Genomic DNA, 20,271 nt, shown 5'->3' with positions numbered 1-20,271 from the left:
AATTTTAGAGCAAATTTAAAGAGGGTGTTTAAAAAGTGTAACAAACTTTTGTCAGTCATCACAGTATCTTCATTTAATGGTCAACTGTTTATGTTCTTTCTCCTTGGTATTTGTTAGCCTGTGGGAAGCACCCCAAACAGTATCATTGTGGCTTGTTAAATAGTTACCAAATAAATCATATTTTAAGTTATAACTTTTACATAATTCTTTAGGGTCTTGATCTTCCTTAAGAATTTTAGTTTATATTTTGTGCTTAACAGTTTCCTATTGAATGTATATTTTAGAAATGTATAATAATTTGTTTTATCTTTTACTGTTAAAGGATATTATCTCTATAATATTCTTCTGAAATTTATAGTGTTAAAATTCTCTTACACTGAATATTTGTCATAATCTCAGCCCGTTTTAACATTTGCAGCAGTGACAGTTCTCACAGAAAGTTATAGTACTGTATATATGGATATTGCATAATAGGCTTTATTTGGTAAGGATGATGTCATTGCATGGGATGGGCTGAAGGAGTTACTATAAGAACATAAGACTTTTGACTGCTAGCATTTCTTAATAAATACCATACAGTTGAAAACATTAATTTGTGTTTGGATTGGAATGAACCTAGGTTTTCCTGGCTTAATTTTTGAAATTTAAAGAAATAAGTTCTGTTATAATTACAAAGCTGAATAGAATGAAATATTAAATCCTTTGTTTCCCCTGGGAAAGAGAAATGGAGTTAGGAAGGAAAGAAAAATGGAGTTAGGAAGGCAAAAGCTAATAAATGATATACATTTTTTGTTATACAGGTGTGAAACTAACTTTCTGAGATTTGGCATTACAGAATACTTTAAATTTTTGTTTCTTTAATTTCTGCATTATTTAGTTTATTGCTGAGATGTAAGATAGGGTTTTTAGAAAAGTCCATAATTTTGGAGGAAAATTTGTAAGATACACATCACTAAAAGGAGACAGATGACATTTATTATCTACTTTGAGTACTATGCATTTTTATTGTGATAAAATATATGTAACACAGTTTATCATTTAAATCATTTTTAAGTGTATTGTTCAGTGGCATTGAATATATTCACATTGTTGTACAACCATCACCACTATATCCATCTCCATAACGTTTTTTTTTTAATTTATTTTTTATTGAAGGATAATTGTTTTATAGAATTTTGTTGTTTTCTGTCAAACCTCAACATGAATCAGCCATAGATATACATATATCCCCTCTCTTTTGAACTTCCCTCCCATCTCCCTCCCCCACCCACCCCTCTAGATTGATACAGAACCCCTGTTTTGAGTTTCCTGAGCCATACAGCAAATTCCCATTGGCTGTCTATTTTACATATGACATGACATCTCCATAACTTTTTCATCATCTAAGACTTCAGTTATGTTTATTAAACAGTATCTCTCCATTACCTTTTCCCCTTACCCCCTGGTTCAGTTCAGCTCAGTCACTCAGTCGTGTCCAACTCTTTGCGGCCCTGTGAACTGCAGCATGCCCAGCCTCCCTGTCCATCACCAACTCCCAGAGTTTACCAACCCGTGTCCACTGAGTCGGTGATGGACCATCCAACCATCTCATCCTCTGTCATCCCTTTCTCCTCCTGCATTCAGTCTCTCCCAGCATCAGGGTCTTTTCAAAAGAGTCAGCTGTTCACATCAGGTGGCCAAAATATTGGAGTTTCAGCTTCAACATCAGTCCTTCCAATGAACACCCAGGACTGATTTCCTTTAGGATGGACTGGTTGGATCTCCTTGCAGTCCAAGAGACTCTCAAGAGTCTTCTCCGACACCACAGTTCAAAAGCATCAATTCTTCTATGCTCAGCTTTCTTTACAGTCCAACTCTCACATCCATACATGACTACTGGAGAAACCATAGCCTTGACTAGACGGACCTTTGTTGACAAAGTAATGTCTCTGCTTTTTAATATGCTGTCTAGGTTAGTCATAACTTTCCTTCCAAGGAGTAAGCGTCTTTTAATTTCATGGCTGCAGTGACCATCTGCAGTGATTTTGGAGCCCCCAAAAATAAAGTCAGCCACTGTTTTCCCATCTATTTGCCATGAAGTGATGGGACCAGATGCCATGATCTTAGTTTTCTGAACGTAGAGCTTTAAGCCAACTTTTTTACTCTCCTCTTTCACTTTCATCAAGAGGCTCTTTAGTTCTTCTTCACTTTCTGCCATAAGGTTGGTGTCATCTGCATATCTGAGGTTATTGATATTTCTCCTGGCAATCTTGATTCCAGCTTGTGCTTCATCCAGCCCAGCGTTTTTCATGATGTATACTCCAGTGGTCATGTATGGATGTGAGAGTTGGACTATAAAGAAAGCTGAGCGCAGAAGAATTGATGCTTTTGAACTGTGGTGTCGGAGAAGACTCTTGAGAGTCCCTTGGACTGCAAGGAGATCCATCCAGTCCATCCTAAAGGAAATCAGTCCTGGGTGTTCATTGGAAGGACTGATGTTGAAGCCGAAACTCCAATATTTTGGCCACCTGATTCGAAGAGCTGACTCATTGGAAAAGACCCTGATGCCGGGAAAGATTGAGGGCAGGAGGAAAAGGGGACGACAGAGGATGAGATAGTTGGATGGCATCACCAATTCAATGGGCATGGGTTTGGGTGAACTCCTGGAGTTGGTGATGGACAGGGAGGCCTGGCGTGCTGCAGGTCATGGGGTCGCAAAGGTCAGACACAACTGAGAGACTGAACTGGAACTGGAACTGGAACTCTGCATATAAGTTAAATAATGTACAGCCTTGATGTACTCCTTTTCTTGTTTGGAGCCAATGTGTTGTTCCATGTCCAGTTCTAACTGTTGCTTCCTGACCTGCATACAGGTTTCTCAAGAGGTAGGTCAGGTGGTCTGGTATTCCCATCTCTTTTAAGAATTTTCCACAGTCTATTGTGATCCATACAGTCGAAGGCTTTGCCATAGTCAATAAAGCAGAAAGATGTTTTTCTTGAACTCTCTTGCTTTTTCCCCCTGGTAACCATTCTATTTTCTCTCTCTATGAATTTGAGTATTCTGGTAATGTATGGAGTCATACAGTACTTATCCTTTGTCTCTGGCTTGTCTCTGGAGATGATATTGACAACCCACTGCAGTGTTCTTGCCTGGAGAATCTCGGGGGCAGAGGAGTCTGGTGGGCTGCTGTCAATGGGGTCGCACAGAGTTGGGCACGACTGAAGCAACTTAGCTGCAGTAGCAGCTGGCTTGTTTCACTTAGCACAATGTTTTCAAGGTTCATTCATGTTGTAGCATGTATCAGGATATCATTACCTTCTAAGGCTGAATAGTATTTTGTTGTATACATATATCACATTTTGTTTATCCATTCATTTATTGGTGGACATTTGGATTGTTCATTTGGGTTGTTTCCATCTTTTATTTCTATTGTGAATAATGCAGCCATAATTTTGGTAGATAAATACCTGTTCAAGTCCCTGCTTTTAGTTCTTTCGGGTATGTACTCAGAAATTAGTTGTTGGATCATAAACATAATTTCATGTTTTAATTTTTTTGAAGAACCGCTTTAATTACACCATTTTATATTCTCCCCAGCAATGCTCAAGGATTCCATTATTCCATATTCTCACCAGCTCTTGTTATTTTCTGGCCTTTGATTTTAATAATGGTCATCCTTATTGATATGAAGTGGTATCTTATTTTGGTTTTGATTTACATATCCTTAATCATTAGTGATGTTGAGTGTTTTTCCATGACCTTTTTGGCCATTTGGAAAAATGTCTATTCAAATCCTGTGCTCATTTTTGAGTCAGTGATAATATCTAACCATCTCATTCTCTGTCATCCCCTTCTCTTTTTGCCTTCAATCTTTCCCAGAATCAGGATCTTTTCCAGTAGTAAGTCATCTCTGCATCATGTAGCCAAAGTATTGGTGCTTCAGCTTCTGCATTCTTCCTTTCAGTGAATATTCAGGGTTGATTTCCTTTAGGATTGACTGGATCCCTGACTCAATGGAAATGAATTTGAGCAAACTCTGGGAGATAGTGAAGGACAGAGAATCCCGGAGTGCTGCAGTCCATGAGGTTGCAAAGAGTTGTACACGACTTAGTGACAGAACAACACAACAACCATTTCTTAATTGGGTTGTTTGGTTTTGTTGAGTGTTAGGAGTGTGTGTGTGTGTGTGTGTGTGTGTGTGTTGAGTGTTAGGAGTGTGTGTGTGTGTGTGTGTGTGTGTGTGTTGAGTGTTAGGAGTGTGTGTGTGTGTGTGTGTGTGTGTGTGTGTATTCATTGTGGATGTTAACCTAGCATTGATTTTACCCATTTTATTTTTAATTCATGTTGAAGAGGGTTGGTAGTAGTGTGGGTATAATCTGACCTGGTCTGTGAGTATCTCTTCTATATTTCCACTACTGCTATTAAAGATCTTTTCATATGATTTCTTTCATGGATTTCCTTCATGATTTCCTTCCCACATTTAAAGATTAATTAATTACCTAGCAAATAAACTTTGTTTATTCAGAAATAATTTTCTAATTCTTAATTGAAAAAATAGCTAATTAGAGAGTTGATCAGCATGAAATATCCAGTGTTGGCACACTGAATTAGCTTAATTCTAGCAAATAAACTTGACCTTTTAATAAGTCAGATATTGTATTAGATGCAAGAGACACAAAGCTCTTGGTCTCAAGGAAGTTAAAATCTAATGGAGAATGACAGTACAGTGTGATAATTGCTACAGTAGAGTAATGGAAACACAGGGGGAGAATTTTTTGAGTGCCTAGACAAATCAAGGGAAGTAAAATGAGATTATGTTTGAGATGGCTCTTAAAGGAGGAGCAGAGTTTACCAGGGTATCAAGAATGAGGCGAGCTGTGGAGTTCAGTGTTACTTCCTTTGGGAGGATTTCCCAAGGTTAAACATCACTGATATATATGACTCGGTATATATGACTCTAAAAAGCTGGGCGGGAAGGAGAGGCAGCCGTTGTGAATGAAAGGGAGAAATTAAGAACATTGTGAGCTGAGTAAACACCCTAAAAAATGTCTCACTATATATTTACATGTATGATAATAAGCAGTACCCAATAGCTAAAACATCTGTTTTTTTAAGAGAGATTTGGTCCTTTTCTTTTGTGTGCTTTAGATAACCTCATGTATAAGAGCTGGAAACGTTCTCAAGAACACTATATAGAAATGAATAAATACAATTTATTTAAGTTTAAAATTAAAATATTTGTATTAATTGGTTCAACTGAATTTAAATTATTTTGGGTGTCATCCGGATAGGTGGTTCCTTTTAATAGGAATGTCACCACATTATTTCTTTTGATAGTTTATGTGAGAATAGGGAGAAAAATAGATGGACAGAAGTGAGCACAATATCAGATCTAGTGGGTCAAAGGAAATGATCTCAGGCACCTTATTATAAAAGTCAGACACTGATCTGCTCAGAAAAGAAAAGTGCTTCCTGTAGCACTAGGAGGAATCAAGAATAGTGATTAAGTTTGTACTGAAAGAAGGGACAAAATTGAGCAGACTTCTTTAAGAGCAAAGAAGGAATCTATTGAACTAAACATTGAAACTCCTTAGATTATTAATAATTATTTCAAAATATTTAGTTCATAAAATTATTATAAACAAGTTTTTATGTTACAAAGAATTAGGGTTTTTCCTTTTTGCACTAACTTATGAGAAGCAATATCATGTTAGTAAAATAATTATACTTTTTTTTTTTTTAACATTGTGACCTTCAGAGTCTCAAACAGAAATAGGAAGTCATAAAGTTAGCTGGAAGGAAAATGCCATGTCAGTTAAATAAATGTTTCCCAAAAACTTTTTTAGGTTTAAAAAGCCATGTTACTGTTGTCTTTGGACTCCAGGTTTGTCCCCTGAAAGCAAGAATCAACTACTCTTCACTCATAAAATCATGAAGTTATTAAATAGTTAATTGGGAAATAGAGTTAGGAAAAAAGTACTTTTTAACATGTTTCTTGCCTGCAAGAAAGCAAAATAATTGAAAATATCAGTGAAAGTGTTAGGAAGATTCTGAAGTCTTCTAGAAATCTGTTGTTGTTTAGTCGCTAAGTCATGTCCGACTCTTTGTGACCCTGTGGATTGTAGCCCGCCAGGCTCCTAGATGGTAATAAATGGGAGAACTAGGGCTGAAGTCTGACTATGTCATATGTCTCATTTAAGATAATAGTTTACTCTGAATTTCACTGTTTTGGGGCATGGCTTTGAAAACTTTATTGACAGGCTTTGTGAAAGTGAAAGTCGCTCAGTCACCTCTGGCTCTTTGTGACCCCATGGACCATGTAGCCTGGCAGGCTCTTCTGTCCATGGAATTCTCCAGGCCAGAATACTGCAGTGTGTAGCCATTCCCTTCTCCAGGAGATCTTCCCAACCTAGGGACTGAACCCAGGTCTCCTGCATTGCAGGTGGATTCTTTACCATCTAAGCCACCAGGGAAGCCCTCATTTAAGATAATAGTTTTACTCTAAATTGCTTTGTTTTGGCTATGGCTTTGGAAACAGTTTATTGGCAGGGTATGTAATGAGCCATATTTCAAGATGAAAATATTACGAGAATTCAATCACAATTTTAAGGGTAATCTTTATAAACTCTGAGTTCATTTTCCAATATTATATAAAACCAGAATCCATTCTAGGCAGAAGTTCATGTTCTTTACTTTGTGCACAGAGAGTCTTTTAAGTTTGTTGCATTATCTGAAAAGGAAAAACATGTAATGTATTTGAATGATATCTAAAAATAAGTGAGGGGGGAAAAATTTAATTAGAAAATTGCAGGAGTATATATATGTATGTATGTGTGTAAGTATATTTATATATACACCCTTTCTCATCATTAAGATTTAAGATCAATATTTAGGTAATCCTTATTGTCATATATTTAACTTCAGCTAACATGTTTCACTACCAGATAGCCACGTGTATTTATGATGATTTAAATCTTTTAGATACGCTTTGTACCTGTCATGATACAGCAGCTTGTAGTTTCTTTCATCGTTCTGTCACAGCAGAATAAGAGTGACGTTTTCTCTAGCCTTCAGTCGTAGTTTTTTTCCCCTGCCCTCAAGCCTCCACTGACAGGCACTGGAAGGCCCCTTATGGCCACTGCCTGCTGCCTCATTTTAAGCCAGTTTTAGTGTTTTGTTATAGCAGCACTCCACTTCCAGGTACCAATTTCTCTTTTGTTTTTCTATTGCCATATAACAGATCACTATAAAGCTGGATGGCTTACAAAAACAACACAGCAACAGTCATTAATTCTGAAACTTCTCTCGGACTTGGTGGTTTTCCCTTTTGTCCCCTACTCTGCAAATCTAACTTGCCACAAAATTTCTGTTATATGAGGGTGAAAAATAGCTGATTCTAGAACTGGGGCACAGAAGTTGCAAAATAAGCCTGGAACATCTTGCTGTGTCAGAATATAAGGAAATGCTTAAAAAAAAAAAGTGGCATATCAAAAAGATACAGGAGGGCTTCACTGGTGGTATGGTATATAGAAATCTGCCTCTCAATACAGGGGACATGGGTTCCATCTCTGGTCTCAGAAGATTTCACATGCTGCAGAACAGCTAATACCTGTGTGCCACAGCTACTGAGCCCATGTGCCTAGATCAAGTGAAGCCACCACAATGAAAGGTCTGTGCACCACAATGAAGAGTAGTCCCCGCTCACCACAAGTACAGAAAGCCCATAGGCAGCAGCGAAGACCCAGTGCAACCAAAAATAAATAAGCAAACAAACTAAAAGATACAGGAGCTAGTGTAAAGGGGAGTTTTCATAATCAGTTCAGTTCAGTTCAGTCACTCAGTCATGTCCGATTCTTTCTGACCCGATGAACCCCAGCATGCCAGGCCTCCCTGTCCATCACCAACTGCCGGAGTCCACCCAAACCCATGTCCTTTGAGTTGGTGATGCCATCCAACCATCTCATCCTCTGTCGTCCCCTTCTCCTCCTGCCCTCAATCTTTCCCAGCATCAGGGTCTTTTCAAATGAGTCAGCTCTTCTCATCAGGTGACCATATCAGGTCTGGATCACAAAGGGTTATAACATTGAATAAAATGAAAATCCATGAATTTAGGCAGCAAACGGATCAGTAAAAGTATATCTTTTTTAAAAAATAGGAAGGTATCATAAATTAAAAACATTTTATACTTCAAAATGGAAAAAAGTCCTAATGTCAATTTTTATATACGTAAGCCATTCTTTTGTTTGTTTTATAATTTATTTATTTTTTTGGTTGCACTGGGTCTTTGTTACTGCATGCAGGCTTTTTCTAGTTGCAGAGAACAGGGGCTACTCATCGTTGTGGTACATTCTATTCTCATAGCAGTGGCTTCTTTTGTTAAGAAGCCACAAGTTCTAGACACATGGGCTTCAGTAGTTGCAGCACACAGGCTCAGTAGTTGCAGCTGGGCTCTAGAGTGTGGGCTCAATAGTTGTGGCACACAGGTTTAGTTGCTCCATGCATATGGAATCTTCCTGGACCATGGTTTGAACACATGTCCCCTGCACTGTCAGGCATGTTGCTATCCACTATGCCACCTGGGAAGTCCACCCTCCTGAGTTGAGGCAGCATCTCTGACCAGGAGAGAGAGGCTGCAGGTGGTCCAAGATGTGTGTATCTGCCTAAGTTTCTGTTCTTTGTTGATAGAAACAATAATGTAATCTGAAGGGCTCTCTCGATCATACACTTTCTGAATCACTTGATAAAAGTGCTAGAAAAGCCGCTCTTTTTTAGCGTCCCTGCTGCCGGCATCATCCAGCTGAGGGTACTGGCCCTATGCATGCCTATCTTCATTCCCTTTGGAATAATCAGCCACTTTCCACCATAATTCTTCAGTGCTTAGCATGTCTTCACCCTCCTTTAAGTAGGCCCCTTGGGGAGAGTAAGAAATTGACAGAAAAGGTTTATACGGCTTACTTTTTTAGCTACCAGAGGTCTTCCATGTCTTCTATGAAGTCTGACCAACGAAGACATCTTAAGTCCTGGCCCCAGTGTGCTTCCAGGGCTCTCTCAGGCTCCCTCTATGTGCCCCTTCCATCCAGCTTCCTAAGCCATTCTTTTTTATGGTTGTAACGTATCTTAGCTTTTTTAGAAATATAAATACCTATTTATGGTTTGATACACATAATAGTTTTTCCCTCAGGGGTTGGAATTTATTCATTTTATCTAAAACGTACTTCTTTGGAAATTATTTTCAATCCAGGTTATGTAGTGTTTCTTAAAAATAAAAAAATAAAGATAAAATTGTAATTTTGTCCTTTTTCAGTATATTAATTATGCCTTACCATAGATGAAGCTCTATAGATGGAAGACAGGATTCTTTCTTTCTTCTTATTCCACAGTTTTTGTTTCGTTCATTTATTTGGTCTTTTTTTAAAATAAATATTGAGTGCTATTATATGCTATGAACTGTGGCTTATATGCTATGAACTGTGGCTCTACTAAGTGCCAACTTATACAGAGTTGAACAAACCAAACCCTTTCCCTCCTCTTTAAGTATTCACCACGTGAGTCTAGAGTGATCATTCTCATGCACCCCCCCCCTTTAATATTGAAATTCTCTTTACATTATTTTAGACTTTTTTCTTTAATGTAGTATTTTTAAACTTGATTATTTGAGATGAGTTTAACTTTGAGAATAACTTTTTTATAAATAAGAAAAGTCAGCATTTCATTGCAAGCAAAATGTTTTAAAACTTTTTCCATTGAAATATTTCTTTTACTTATCTGAAGCTTCCATAATATATTTTTTAAGCTAAAAATTTTCTCATATTTTTTATCAGGCTAAAATAGGCTTTTTTTTTTTCTGCTTTGCTCAACTGAATAATACATCCAAGAGCTGTGCCAGGGTGGTATAGTTGTCAGCTCATGTTAAGACCAAGGTCACATTCAGGATATGATATGTAGAAGTAACTTAATAGCTTAATTTGCAAAGTTGCTTATTATCTAGTTGTGGCTTTTTACAATACTTGGCAAATCTCAACTGAGCTTGCAGTCTGGAAAACAGCCTACAACTGACTACATTGACACAGAGATGGAAATTTAGAGGGCTCATGTGGCAATAACTAGTCTTATCCATATGTGTGAAATTAAATTTACTCTAGTGATACAAAAATATAGCAACCTCTCTTTATTTAACCTCACTGAAAGATAAGGAAACTGTTAAGCATTTTAATGTAAATCTTAAAATAAGTGTTTTCTACCTTTATGCTTTTTAAATTAAGTATACTGAAAGCAGTATTCTTTTTGGTGACCAAAGATCATATTATTTTATTGTACTCTGCTATATTTTATTGCATAGTGCAATACCATGTAATTGGTGAGGTGGTGGTATTTTTGCTTTATTGCTATCAACCTTATGAAGATAGCTTTATGCATGTGCCTCTTTGCATTTTACAGTATATGAAGTAATTTTTCATGCATTATTTGATTTGATTCTTAGAACAATCCTAAGAGGCAGTGGCAGAAGAGATGAAGAAAAATGATTGGGCTCACAGTTTATTTGGACCAAGAAATTGAGTGTTTGTTGATAGGATTATATTGATTGGCAGGGGAACAGAGAAAGATGTTAAGATGCTTCCAGAATCCTGACTTAAGCAATTGGATACAGAAAAGCATCATGTACTGAGAAAGGAAATACTGCAAAAGGAGTATATTTGCACATATGTAACATTTCAATGGCATTATATGTGAAGTTAGTCCTCAGAAGCTCACGTCTTTTTTACCTCTGTGGAAATACATGAGGTAGTTTCAGAGCATTCAGTTTACATACAAACTCAGGACACTGACTATAAAATGAGAATTTCTTATATCAGTTTAGTTACCAAGTCAAATATGGTTAAAATTTTATTTCAGCCTTTATTTCCTTCTTTTGAACTTTAATGATTAATAAAATTGGAAATATTAGTAGTCTGGCTGTGACCTTTGCTGTTTTGAATACAATTGAGATTCTTATAGTAAGAAAGAAGGAAAGAGCATAGATACTCAAAGGGCAATGAACTACATCTTTCATAAATAACATGGCCCTTTAAAGAGTTCAGATATATTGGTTGGGTCTCCTTATTAGTTCCTCAGTCTTGTCCAACTCTTTGTGACCATATGGACCATAGTCCACCAGGCTCCTCTGTCCATGGAATTTTCCAGGCAAGAATATTGGAATGGGTTGTCATTTCCTTCTCCAGGGGACCTTCCTGACCTAGAGATTGAACCGGGTCTCCCGCATTGCAGGCAGATTTATAGAGTGATTTCAGTTAAAATATTAAGATTGTCAGACAATAAAAGAAAGAAAATCTACCTGTGGGTTGTTTATAAGAAACTTGTTCAAAGTGTAATAATCCAGAAAGTTCGAAACTAAAGAATAGGAAAAAGTACTCTGTAGAAATACTGATTGTTAGTTTTCTGTGCTGTATAACAAATTATCACAAATTTAGCAGCTTAAGGAGCTTCATGGTTTCTTTGAATCAGAAGTCTAGGCACAGCTTAGCCTGGTCTACTGCAAGGTGTTGATCTAGATTGAGTTCTCTTCTTGAGGTATGACTAGGGAAGAATCTGCTTCCATGCTCTCTCAGGTTGTTGCAACTGTAGAGTTTGCAGCAACTTACTTCTTCAAAGTTGGCAACAGAGATAGAACAGATTGGATAAGAGAGTCATAACCACAGGAATGGCTTCACATCATCTTTGCAATATTCTATTGGTTAGGAGCAAGTTGGTTACTTTTTAAGGCCCACCTACACTCAAGTGGAGAAAGGGATATTATACAGGGTGTTAATAGGGATCATGGGAGTCACAGTAACATCAGTGCAACAGACCAACCAAAAAAAGAGATTTCAAAGCAAATAACTGTACTAGGAATAAAAAGAATAACTTAAGAATTATAAAACATTTGATTTTTCAGTTCAATTCAGTCACTCAGCCGTGTCCAGCTCTTTCCAACCCCATGGACTGCAGCACGTCAGGTTTCCCTGTCCACCACCAGCTCCCAGAGCTTGCTCAAACTCATGTCCATCGAGTTGATGATGCCATCCAACCATCTCATCCTCTGTCATCCTCTTCTCCTCCTGCCTTCAATCTTTCCCAGCATCGGGGTCTTTTCTAATGAGTCAGAAGATAGTAATTTAAAATTTTATGGGTGCCTAAACCCAAAACTCCAAAATACATAAGGAAAGGGTTGAATAATTATAGAGAGAAATAGACAAGATAGCACTGTAATATACCCTTCTCTCTCAGGGTTGATACAAACCTCTCAGCAGTTGATACAAAAAACTGACCAAAAAATAAATCAATCACCTTGAACAATGCAGTTAAATAAATACAACCTAATAGACATAACCAAAACATTAATCCAATGTAGAATAAATATTCTTGTCAAACTCACAAAGGCTTCCCAAATAATTCAGTAGTAAAGAATCTGCCTGCCAATACAGGAGACGTGGGTTCAATCCCTGGGTTGGGAAGATCCCCTGGAGAAGGGAATGGCTACCCATTCCAGTATTCTTACCTGAAGAATTCCAAGTCAGAGGAGCCATGGGGTCACAAAGAACTGCCCCAGGTAGAAAGCTTAGTTCCAGTGCATCATAGAGGTTGTTTCACTATTTTGGTGTAAAATGCCATTCAAGGTACTCCAGCAGCTTGATCTGAGCTCCAAGGATGAGGCAAACCATGAATTGGCAAGGGAAAATAATTCACTTAAAGGAACTCTAGCAGCAAGAGAGAGGATGAATAAGGATTACATCTAGAAAAAAGCAACTTCAATGAAATAGAACTATTAGAAGAGATAATGACAAGTTTAACAGAACAAAACAGAATGATCCAGTAATTCCACTCCTGGGCATTTATCTGGAGAATGGTTTGAAAAGATACATGCACTTTAGTGTTCATAGCAGCACTATTTACAATAGCCAAGACATGGAAGCAACATAAATGTCTCTTGACAGATGAATGGATAAAGATGTGGTACAAATGTATACAATGAAATATTACTCAGCTATAAAAAAGAATGAAATAATCCCATCTGCAGCAACATGCATGGCTCTAGAGATTATCATACTAAGTGAAGGAAGTCAGAGAAAGACAAATATCATATGATATCACTTATTTGTGGAATCTTAAAAAGTGATACAGATGAACTTGTTTACAAAACAGAAACAAACTTAAGACATAGAGGACAGATTTATGACTACCGAAGGACAAAGGACAGGAAAGAGGTGGGGATAAATTAGGAGTTTGGAATTAGCAGATACAGACTACTATATACAAAATAAATAACAAGGTCTTACTGTAACAGCACAGGGAACCATGTTCAATATCCTATAATAAACTCTAATGGAAAAGAATCTGAAAAAGGAGATATGTATCAAGTTACATATATATATAGGCATGTGTATACATATATATGGGCTTCCCTGGTGGCTCAGATGGTAAAGAATCAGCCTGCAATGCGGGAGACCTGGATTTGATCCCTGGGTTGGGAAGATTCCCCTGGAGGAGGGCATGGCAATCCAATCCAGTCTTCTTGCCTGGAGAGTCCCCATAGATGGAACCTGGAGTCACAAAGCGTCGGACAGGACTGACCCACTAAGCACAGCACAGTGCGTGCACATATGGGCGTGCATGCGCGTGTGCGCACGCACACACACACAGAAAATACTGCAAGGTGTACTACTGGATTACAAAAGAAGATAACACAGATGTTTGTTTTTTCCCCTTTGTCAGCTTATAAGATAATGAATTGGTTCTTTAATCATCTTTGGGGGAGTGTTTTATTTTAAACTCCTTTAATTCAGTAGCATGTTATAGATTTCAGTCTGCTGCATTTATTATCTTTACTGAATCTCAGATTGTTTCATCTTTGGCCAGTGGGAGCAAAGATGTTTCCTGAGTCCTTTTGATGTGACGCTGATACTTTTTGACTGATAAAGAGACAGTATTTTGTTTTGTTTTTCTTCATTTTTCAGAAAATCTCAGGATGTTGTCTGTGCTTTTGGGAATGTGGATTTTAGGGATCCATTTGTTTTCTAGGATATTTGATACTTAGCATGATCTGTGATATGATTTGAAATGAAATTCCAAGGCTGATATTCCTTGGAATTTATGTTACTTGCAAAGAATAATGGTTTTATCTTTTTAGTATGTGTGTGTGTGCGCCAGGTTGCTTCAGTCATGTCTGACTCTTTGCAACCCCATGGACTGTCGCCTGACAGGCTTCTCTATCCATGGGATTCTCCAGGCAGGAATACTAACGTGGGTTGCCATGCCCTCCTCCAGGGGATCTTCCTGTCTCAGGGATCAAACCCCCATCTCTCACATCTCCTGCATTAGCAGACAGGCTCTTTACCATTCGGGCCACCTGGGAAGCCCATTTAGTATTTATGGAGACTCAAAAGTTAACCAGTGGGGCTTCCCTGATGGCTCAGATTGTAAATAATCGGCCTGCAATATGGGAGACCTGGGTTCGATTCCTTGGTTGGGAAGATCCCCTGGAGAAGGGCATGACAACCCAGTCGAGTATTCTTGCCTGGAGAATTCGATGGACAGAGGAACATGGTAGGCTACAGTCTATGGGGTCGCAAAGAGTCAGACCCAGCTGAGCGACTAACACACACAAGAGGAACCAGCATTTTCCAGCAACAGATGTAGAGGCATATGTTAAGCTGGTTTATTCAATCAGTTAATATTTGAATGTTTACTCTGGACCAAACTCCACAATAGGAATTCTGGGAAATTCTAACAATTACGAAACCTACTTTATGTTTAAAATTTTTATAAAATAAGTTCCAGGGATTAATTTTAAAATTACTTGTTTCAGATCTGTCACGAAATCGCCTCTCAGAAATTCCCATAGAAGCATGTCACTTCGTTTCTCTTGAGAATCTCAATTTATACCAAAATTGTATTCGATATGTACCAGAGGCAATTCTAAACCTACAAGCGCTAACTTTCTTAAATATTAGGTAAGAACTTTTTTTTTAATTTTAGTTTTGTGTGGTGTTTTCAATTTTCCTCATCCCTTTCACTAAAGTTAATGTTATCTCAGTAATTCCCGTCCTGTGGTTGATCCCATGTTTCCATTTCAGGGGGCACAGGTTTGTTGCCTGGTCAGGGAACTAAAATCCTGCATTCCTTGCAGCCAAAAAATAAAAATAATACTTTTTAAAAAAATTACATCGTCTGTTTATCTCAGCAATATCTCTTCATGTTTTTAGGCTAAATTAACAGTATTTTCTGGGTCCCTCTAGCTTCTCCCTTAGTCTTTGCCTTTGCAATAGTTAAACTCTATAAGAGCTGTTACCCTAATTGTCTTGTAGCAATGGTTGTCCAATTACATTTTCAAATAAGTTTCATCAAATAAGAATGATAGATCTGAAATTATTTTGATTTTTGTGATTATGTATTTTTGTGTACTAAGTTCTGAACATATAAATGCATTTATTTAACTCATCTACTCTGTTGTTTCACATCTTATAAGACTTTTGTTATTTCATTATAAAAAGTTATAAATGTTGACTGGAGAAAATAAATTTAGAAAAGTAAAGGAAATCCATCAAAATGTGTCTGAATTAATAGATGAAATTTTCCCTTTTTTTTCTAGGCCTTTAGTCGAATTTTTGAATAAATTTTTCCCCTTGTCAAGAAATATCCTTTGGAAATATTTTTTATATGTAATCATTTTAATGTACAGTTTATATATTTCTAAAACTCATTTTTGCTCTCAGATATTTACTTATTTTTTCAGTTTTTTCCCACAAAAGTAGAACTATTAGACAGCTTTTTATGTGAATATCTACTTATTAGATATTAGAAGTTTTAATGGCTCATGATCTGTTAATAAAATCATCAAAAGATCTTACAAATGGGGGCTGTTATTACTAAGGATTAAGATGTTAAATATGCATAAGGAAAATTTTAACTTAGTTTTATCCTTATGATAGATATATTTTTTACTTCCAGTCTGATTTGTATACTTTTGTTTAGATAAAAGATTTCTTATCTATACTTCAGTTAGTATGATATATCTGAATTCACAATCTGTCCCTTGTTTCCCATAGAACTATATTTGGGTTGTTTATATACATTTGGTTATAATGCTGTAATGATGAGGCAAGCAAATTACAAATACTCTTAATGTTTATAACTCTTTGGAAAGAAGAGGAGAGGATGTTAGTTACCTACCCTATTTTAAAATAATTTTTCCTGTATAAATTTAACTGTAATTACAATAATATGATTTGTTTATGAGACATTTCATTATTTGCAAAGGAGTTTTATGGTGCAAGAGTCCTGTAAACCCTGTGATTTACAGATGAGGAATCTGTGTAAGATGCAGATAAATTAAATGCTTTGCCTAAAAAACAAAGCTGACAAGTGAGTTTGACAAGTAACAGACTTGAGCTCAAATCTGTTTGTTTTTTCAAACTCAAATATAATATCCTGTTTCTTTCTTGTAAGATTTACATTTGTTATTATACAGAGTGTAGAATGAGAAAGATGGCAATTTTTTTCCCTGAGTGATGGGCTCTGACTTAGTTCTTTTTCTGCTTACTCATTTAGTCGGAACCAACTGTCAACATTGCCGGTACACTTGTGTGATTTACCATTGAAAGTCTTAATTGCTAGTAATAACAAATTGGTCTCACTTCCAGAAGAAATTGGACATCTCAGATATTTAACGGAACTTGTAAGTGAATATTTCATTTTTTGATTGTTTTATGTATATATGTATGTGTATTAAAAAGCAGAAATATCACTTTGCTGAGAAAAACCATAGCTTTGACTATACAGACCTTTGTTGACACAGTGATGTCTTTAATATGCTGTTTTTAATATGCTGTCTAGATTTATAATAGGTTTCCTTCCAAGGAGCAAGCATCTTTTAATTTCATGGCTGCAGTTACTGTCAGCAGTAATTTTGGAGCCCAAGAAAATAAAATCTGTCACTGCTTACATCAGTCAAAAGCCTATGCATTTAAAAAATCAAATTCTAGTACAAACTGTGGAATTATTCCTGGACACAAAATCATAGTATTTTTTACAACTGGGGGGTATTATGCTGTCCAAACCTCATTTTGCAGATAGTTTAAAACTGGCAAGTTTGTAATATCAGTACAGTTCTTTACTGTGTGTGTTGTTGAAATAGGATGTGAGCTGCAATGAAATTCAAACAATACCTTCCCAAATTGGTAATTTGGAGGCCTTGAGAGACCTTAATGTAAGAAGAAATCACTTAGTACGTTTGCCTGAAGGTAAGAAACTGTGAAACAGTTGTTTTGTTTCGTTTTTTGCCTTTTTATTTTAAAGATCTGTCAGACTGATTTGCACATCAAAAATGTATAAAAGTTACAGCAAGTGTTAGAGGTGTAATGATTTATTTAATACATGTTATCTGTTCTGGTGTAGATTTTAAAAGCTAGACTCTTGATTGAAAAGCTACAATAACTATTGAGTAGTGGTAATTTTAGATCCTGTTAACTGATAACGTAGGGTCTCTGGAAGTTTCATTTGGCATAACTACTTAAGAGAAATTTCACATGTTTTTGATAAATCATATACATGATTACTGGAAAAAACATAGCTTTCACTAGATAGACCTTTGTTGGCAAAGTGACTCTGTTTTTTAATATGCTATCTAGGTTTGTCATAGCTTTTCTTCCAAAAAGCAAGCATCTTTTAATTTCATGGCTGCAGGCACCATCTGCAGTGATTCTTCCTGCATCAGAGATTCACATCTTTCATTCTGAGAAATTGTTTTATATCTGTTTGATAATTTCCTGTCTTCTGATTTCTCCTTTCTCCTTCGAGAATTTTTGCTAATTAGATAGTGGACTCTTAATTGATCTTATGGTTTTCTTATATTTTTTATTGTTCATTTCTTTGTCATTTTGATTAACCAGGTGGTAACAGTTCAACCATTTATAATCTAACCATTCTTCTGAATTTTTAATTTCTGCCATCTAATTTTTCATCTCTAAAAACCCTTACTTTTTGTTGATTTAAAAACAAAATCCTTTCCTTTTTCAGTAATTTAGTATTCTATTGTTCTGAAATTGGAGACATTAGTTCTAGTTTTCAGAGTTTTTTCTGTTTCCTGTATGTTAACCTGTTTTTTCCTGCACTCATTTTTTCCCATTGTTTTGCATATTTTGATTTCTCTCTCATATGTTGAAAGCTCTTCTAAATGTTTGTGGGTCATATGCCATTTATACAAAGCTAATTAGAAATTCCAAGTGTACTGGGCAGAAATTGTATTAAGCAGTAAGCTGGATATTTTATTGGAGGAAACTCTATATCAGTATCTAAAGGCCTTTTGTATGGGACTATATAGTTTGTCTAGAGAAAGATATTTTCTTTCTTCTATGTTGTGTATCTCCCTAACTAACTGCCATTCAAGGCTAGGGAATGGGGTGAGGTTGGGTAGCAAAGTGCTGAGGTCTTGTTGCTAAGTTTGTAGACTTTCACTTAAATCCTCCATTTTTAGCAGGCAACTCATCCTGACTTTCCATTGTGCGGTCCTTGAATTCAGAGGCTTTCGATTCAGTTTCACTAAAGGATAACTTGTTGACTTCTGTTGTGAATGGAAAGGAGCATGCATAAGTTAGGATTGAAAATCTATGCATCTAACTTGTTTTTATACAGATTGTCATCTAATCCTTTTGTTATTCTCACCTTTCTGTGGTATCAGACCTAGTTTCTAAGACTTTCTGTTGTTCCGTAAGGGGTCACCATTTCATGCAAAGTTGGGCACAGAAAAGAACAGAAATGATATGGACCTAACAGAAGCAAAAGACATTAAGAAGAGGTGGCAAGAATACACAGAAGAACTGGACGAAAAAGATCTTAATGACCTGGATAACCATGATGGTGTGATCACTTACCTAGAGACAGATATCGTGGAATGTGGGCCTTAGGAAGCATTACTACAAACAAAACTAGTGGAGGTGGTGGAATTCCAGCTGAGCTATTTCAAATCCTAAAAGATGATACTGTTAAAGTGCTATACTCAATATGCCAGGAAATTTGGAAGACTCAGCAGTAGCTACAGGACTAGAAAAGGTCAGTTTTCATTCTAATTCCAAAGAAAGGCAATGCTAAAGAATGTTCAAACTACCGCACAATTGCAGTCATTTAAAGTATTAGCAAGGTAATGCTCAAAATCCTTGCAGCTAGGCTTCATCACTGTGTGAACCAAGAACTTCCAGATGTTCAAACTGGGTTTAGAAAAGGCAGAGGAGCCAGAGATCAAATTGAAAACATCTGTTGGGTCATAGGAAAGGCAAGGGAATTAAAAAAAAATGTACTTCTGCTTTACTAAAGGCTAAAACCTTTGTGTGGATCACAACAAACTGTGGAAAATTCTTAAGGAAATGGGAATACCAGACCACCTTACTTGCCTCCTTAGAAACATATATGCAGGTCAAGAAGCTACAGTTAGAACTGGACATACAGCAGATTGGTTCAAAATTGGGAAGGGAGTATGTCAAGGCTATATATTGTCACCCTGCTTATTTAACTTATATGCAGAGTCCATCATGTGAAATGCTGGGCTGGATGAGTCACAAGCTGGAATCAAAATTGCCGAGAGAAATATCAATAACCTCAGATATGCAGATGACACCACCCTAATGGCAGAAAGCGAAGAGGAACAAAAGGGCCTCTTGATGCAAGTGAAAGAGGAGATTGAAAAAAGCTGGCTTAAGACTCAGCATTCAAAAAATGAAGATCATGGCATCCAGTCCCATCCACTTCATGGCAAATAGAAGGGGGAAAAGTGGAAACAGTGACAGACGTTATTTTCTTGGACTCCAAAATCACTGCGGACAGTGAATGCAGCCATGAAATTAAAAGACACTTGCTCCTTGGAAGAAAAGCTATGATAAACCTAGACAGCATATTAAAAAGCAGAGACATCACTTTGCTGACAAAGGTTGGTCTAGTCAAAGTTATGATTTTTCCAGTAGTCATGTATGGAAATGAGAGTTGGACCATAAAGAATGGTGAGCGCCAAAGAATTGATGCTTTCAAACTGTAGTGCTAGAGAAGACTCTTGAGAGTCCCTTGGACAGCATGGAAATCAAACCAGAATATTCACTGGAAGGACTAATGCTGAAGCTGAAGCACCAATACTTCAGCCACCTGATCGAAGAGCCAATTCATTGGAAAAAACCCTGATCCTAGGAAAGATTGAGGGCAGGAGGAGAAGGGGGTGCCAAAGGGTGAGATGATTGGATGGCATCACCAAGTCAACGGACATGAGTTTGAGC

At 36.9% G+C, this 20,271-nt stretch overlaps 1 protein-coding gene across 6 annotated transcripts in view; it reads left to right on the top strand.

Annotated features, from left to right (window-relative positions):
• The window catches only part of LRCH3 (leucine rich repeats and calponin homology domain containing 3), a 100,029-nt gene that overhangs the window by 25,737 nt on the left and 54,021 nt on the right, over positions 1 to 20,271 (top strand). For all 6 annotated transcript variants that reach the window (XM_065943044.1, XM_065943041.1, XM_065943043.1 and 3 more), the window contains exons 2-4: positions 14,823 to 14,967; positions 16,565 to 16,691; positions 17,151 to 17,256. In XM_065943044.1, coding sequence (XP_065799116.1) covers positions 14,823 to 14,967; positions 16,565 to 16,691; positions 17,151 to 17,256 — 378 coding nt within the window. The remainder of the gene's footprint in view (positions 1 to 14,822; positions 14,968 to 16,564; positions 16,692 to 17,150; positions 17,257 to 20,271) is intronic.

The sequence above is a fragment of the Muntiacus reevesi genome, chromosome 8 (genome assembly GCF_963930625.1).
Source record: "Muntiacus reevesi chromosome 8, mMunRee1.1, whole genome shotgun sequence".
NCBI classification, from domain to species: domain Eukaryota; kingdom Metazoa; phylum Chordata; class Mammalia; order Artiodactyla; family Cervidae; genus Muntiacus; species Muntiacus reevesi.
This window is presented reverse-complemented; position numbering and strand designations above follow the sequence as displayed.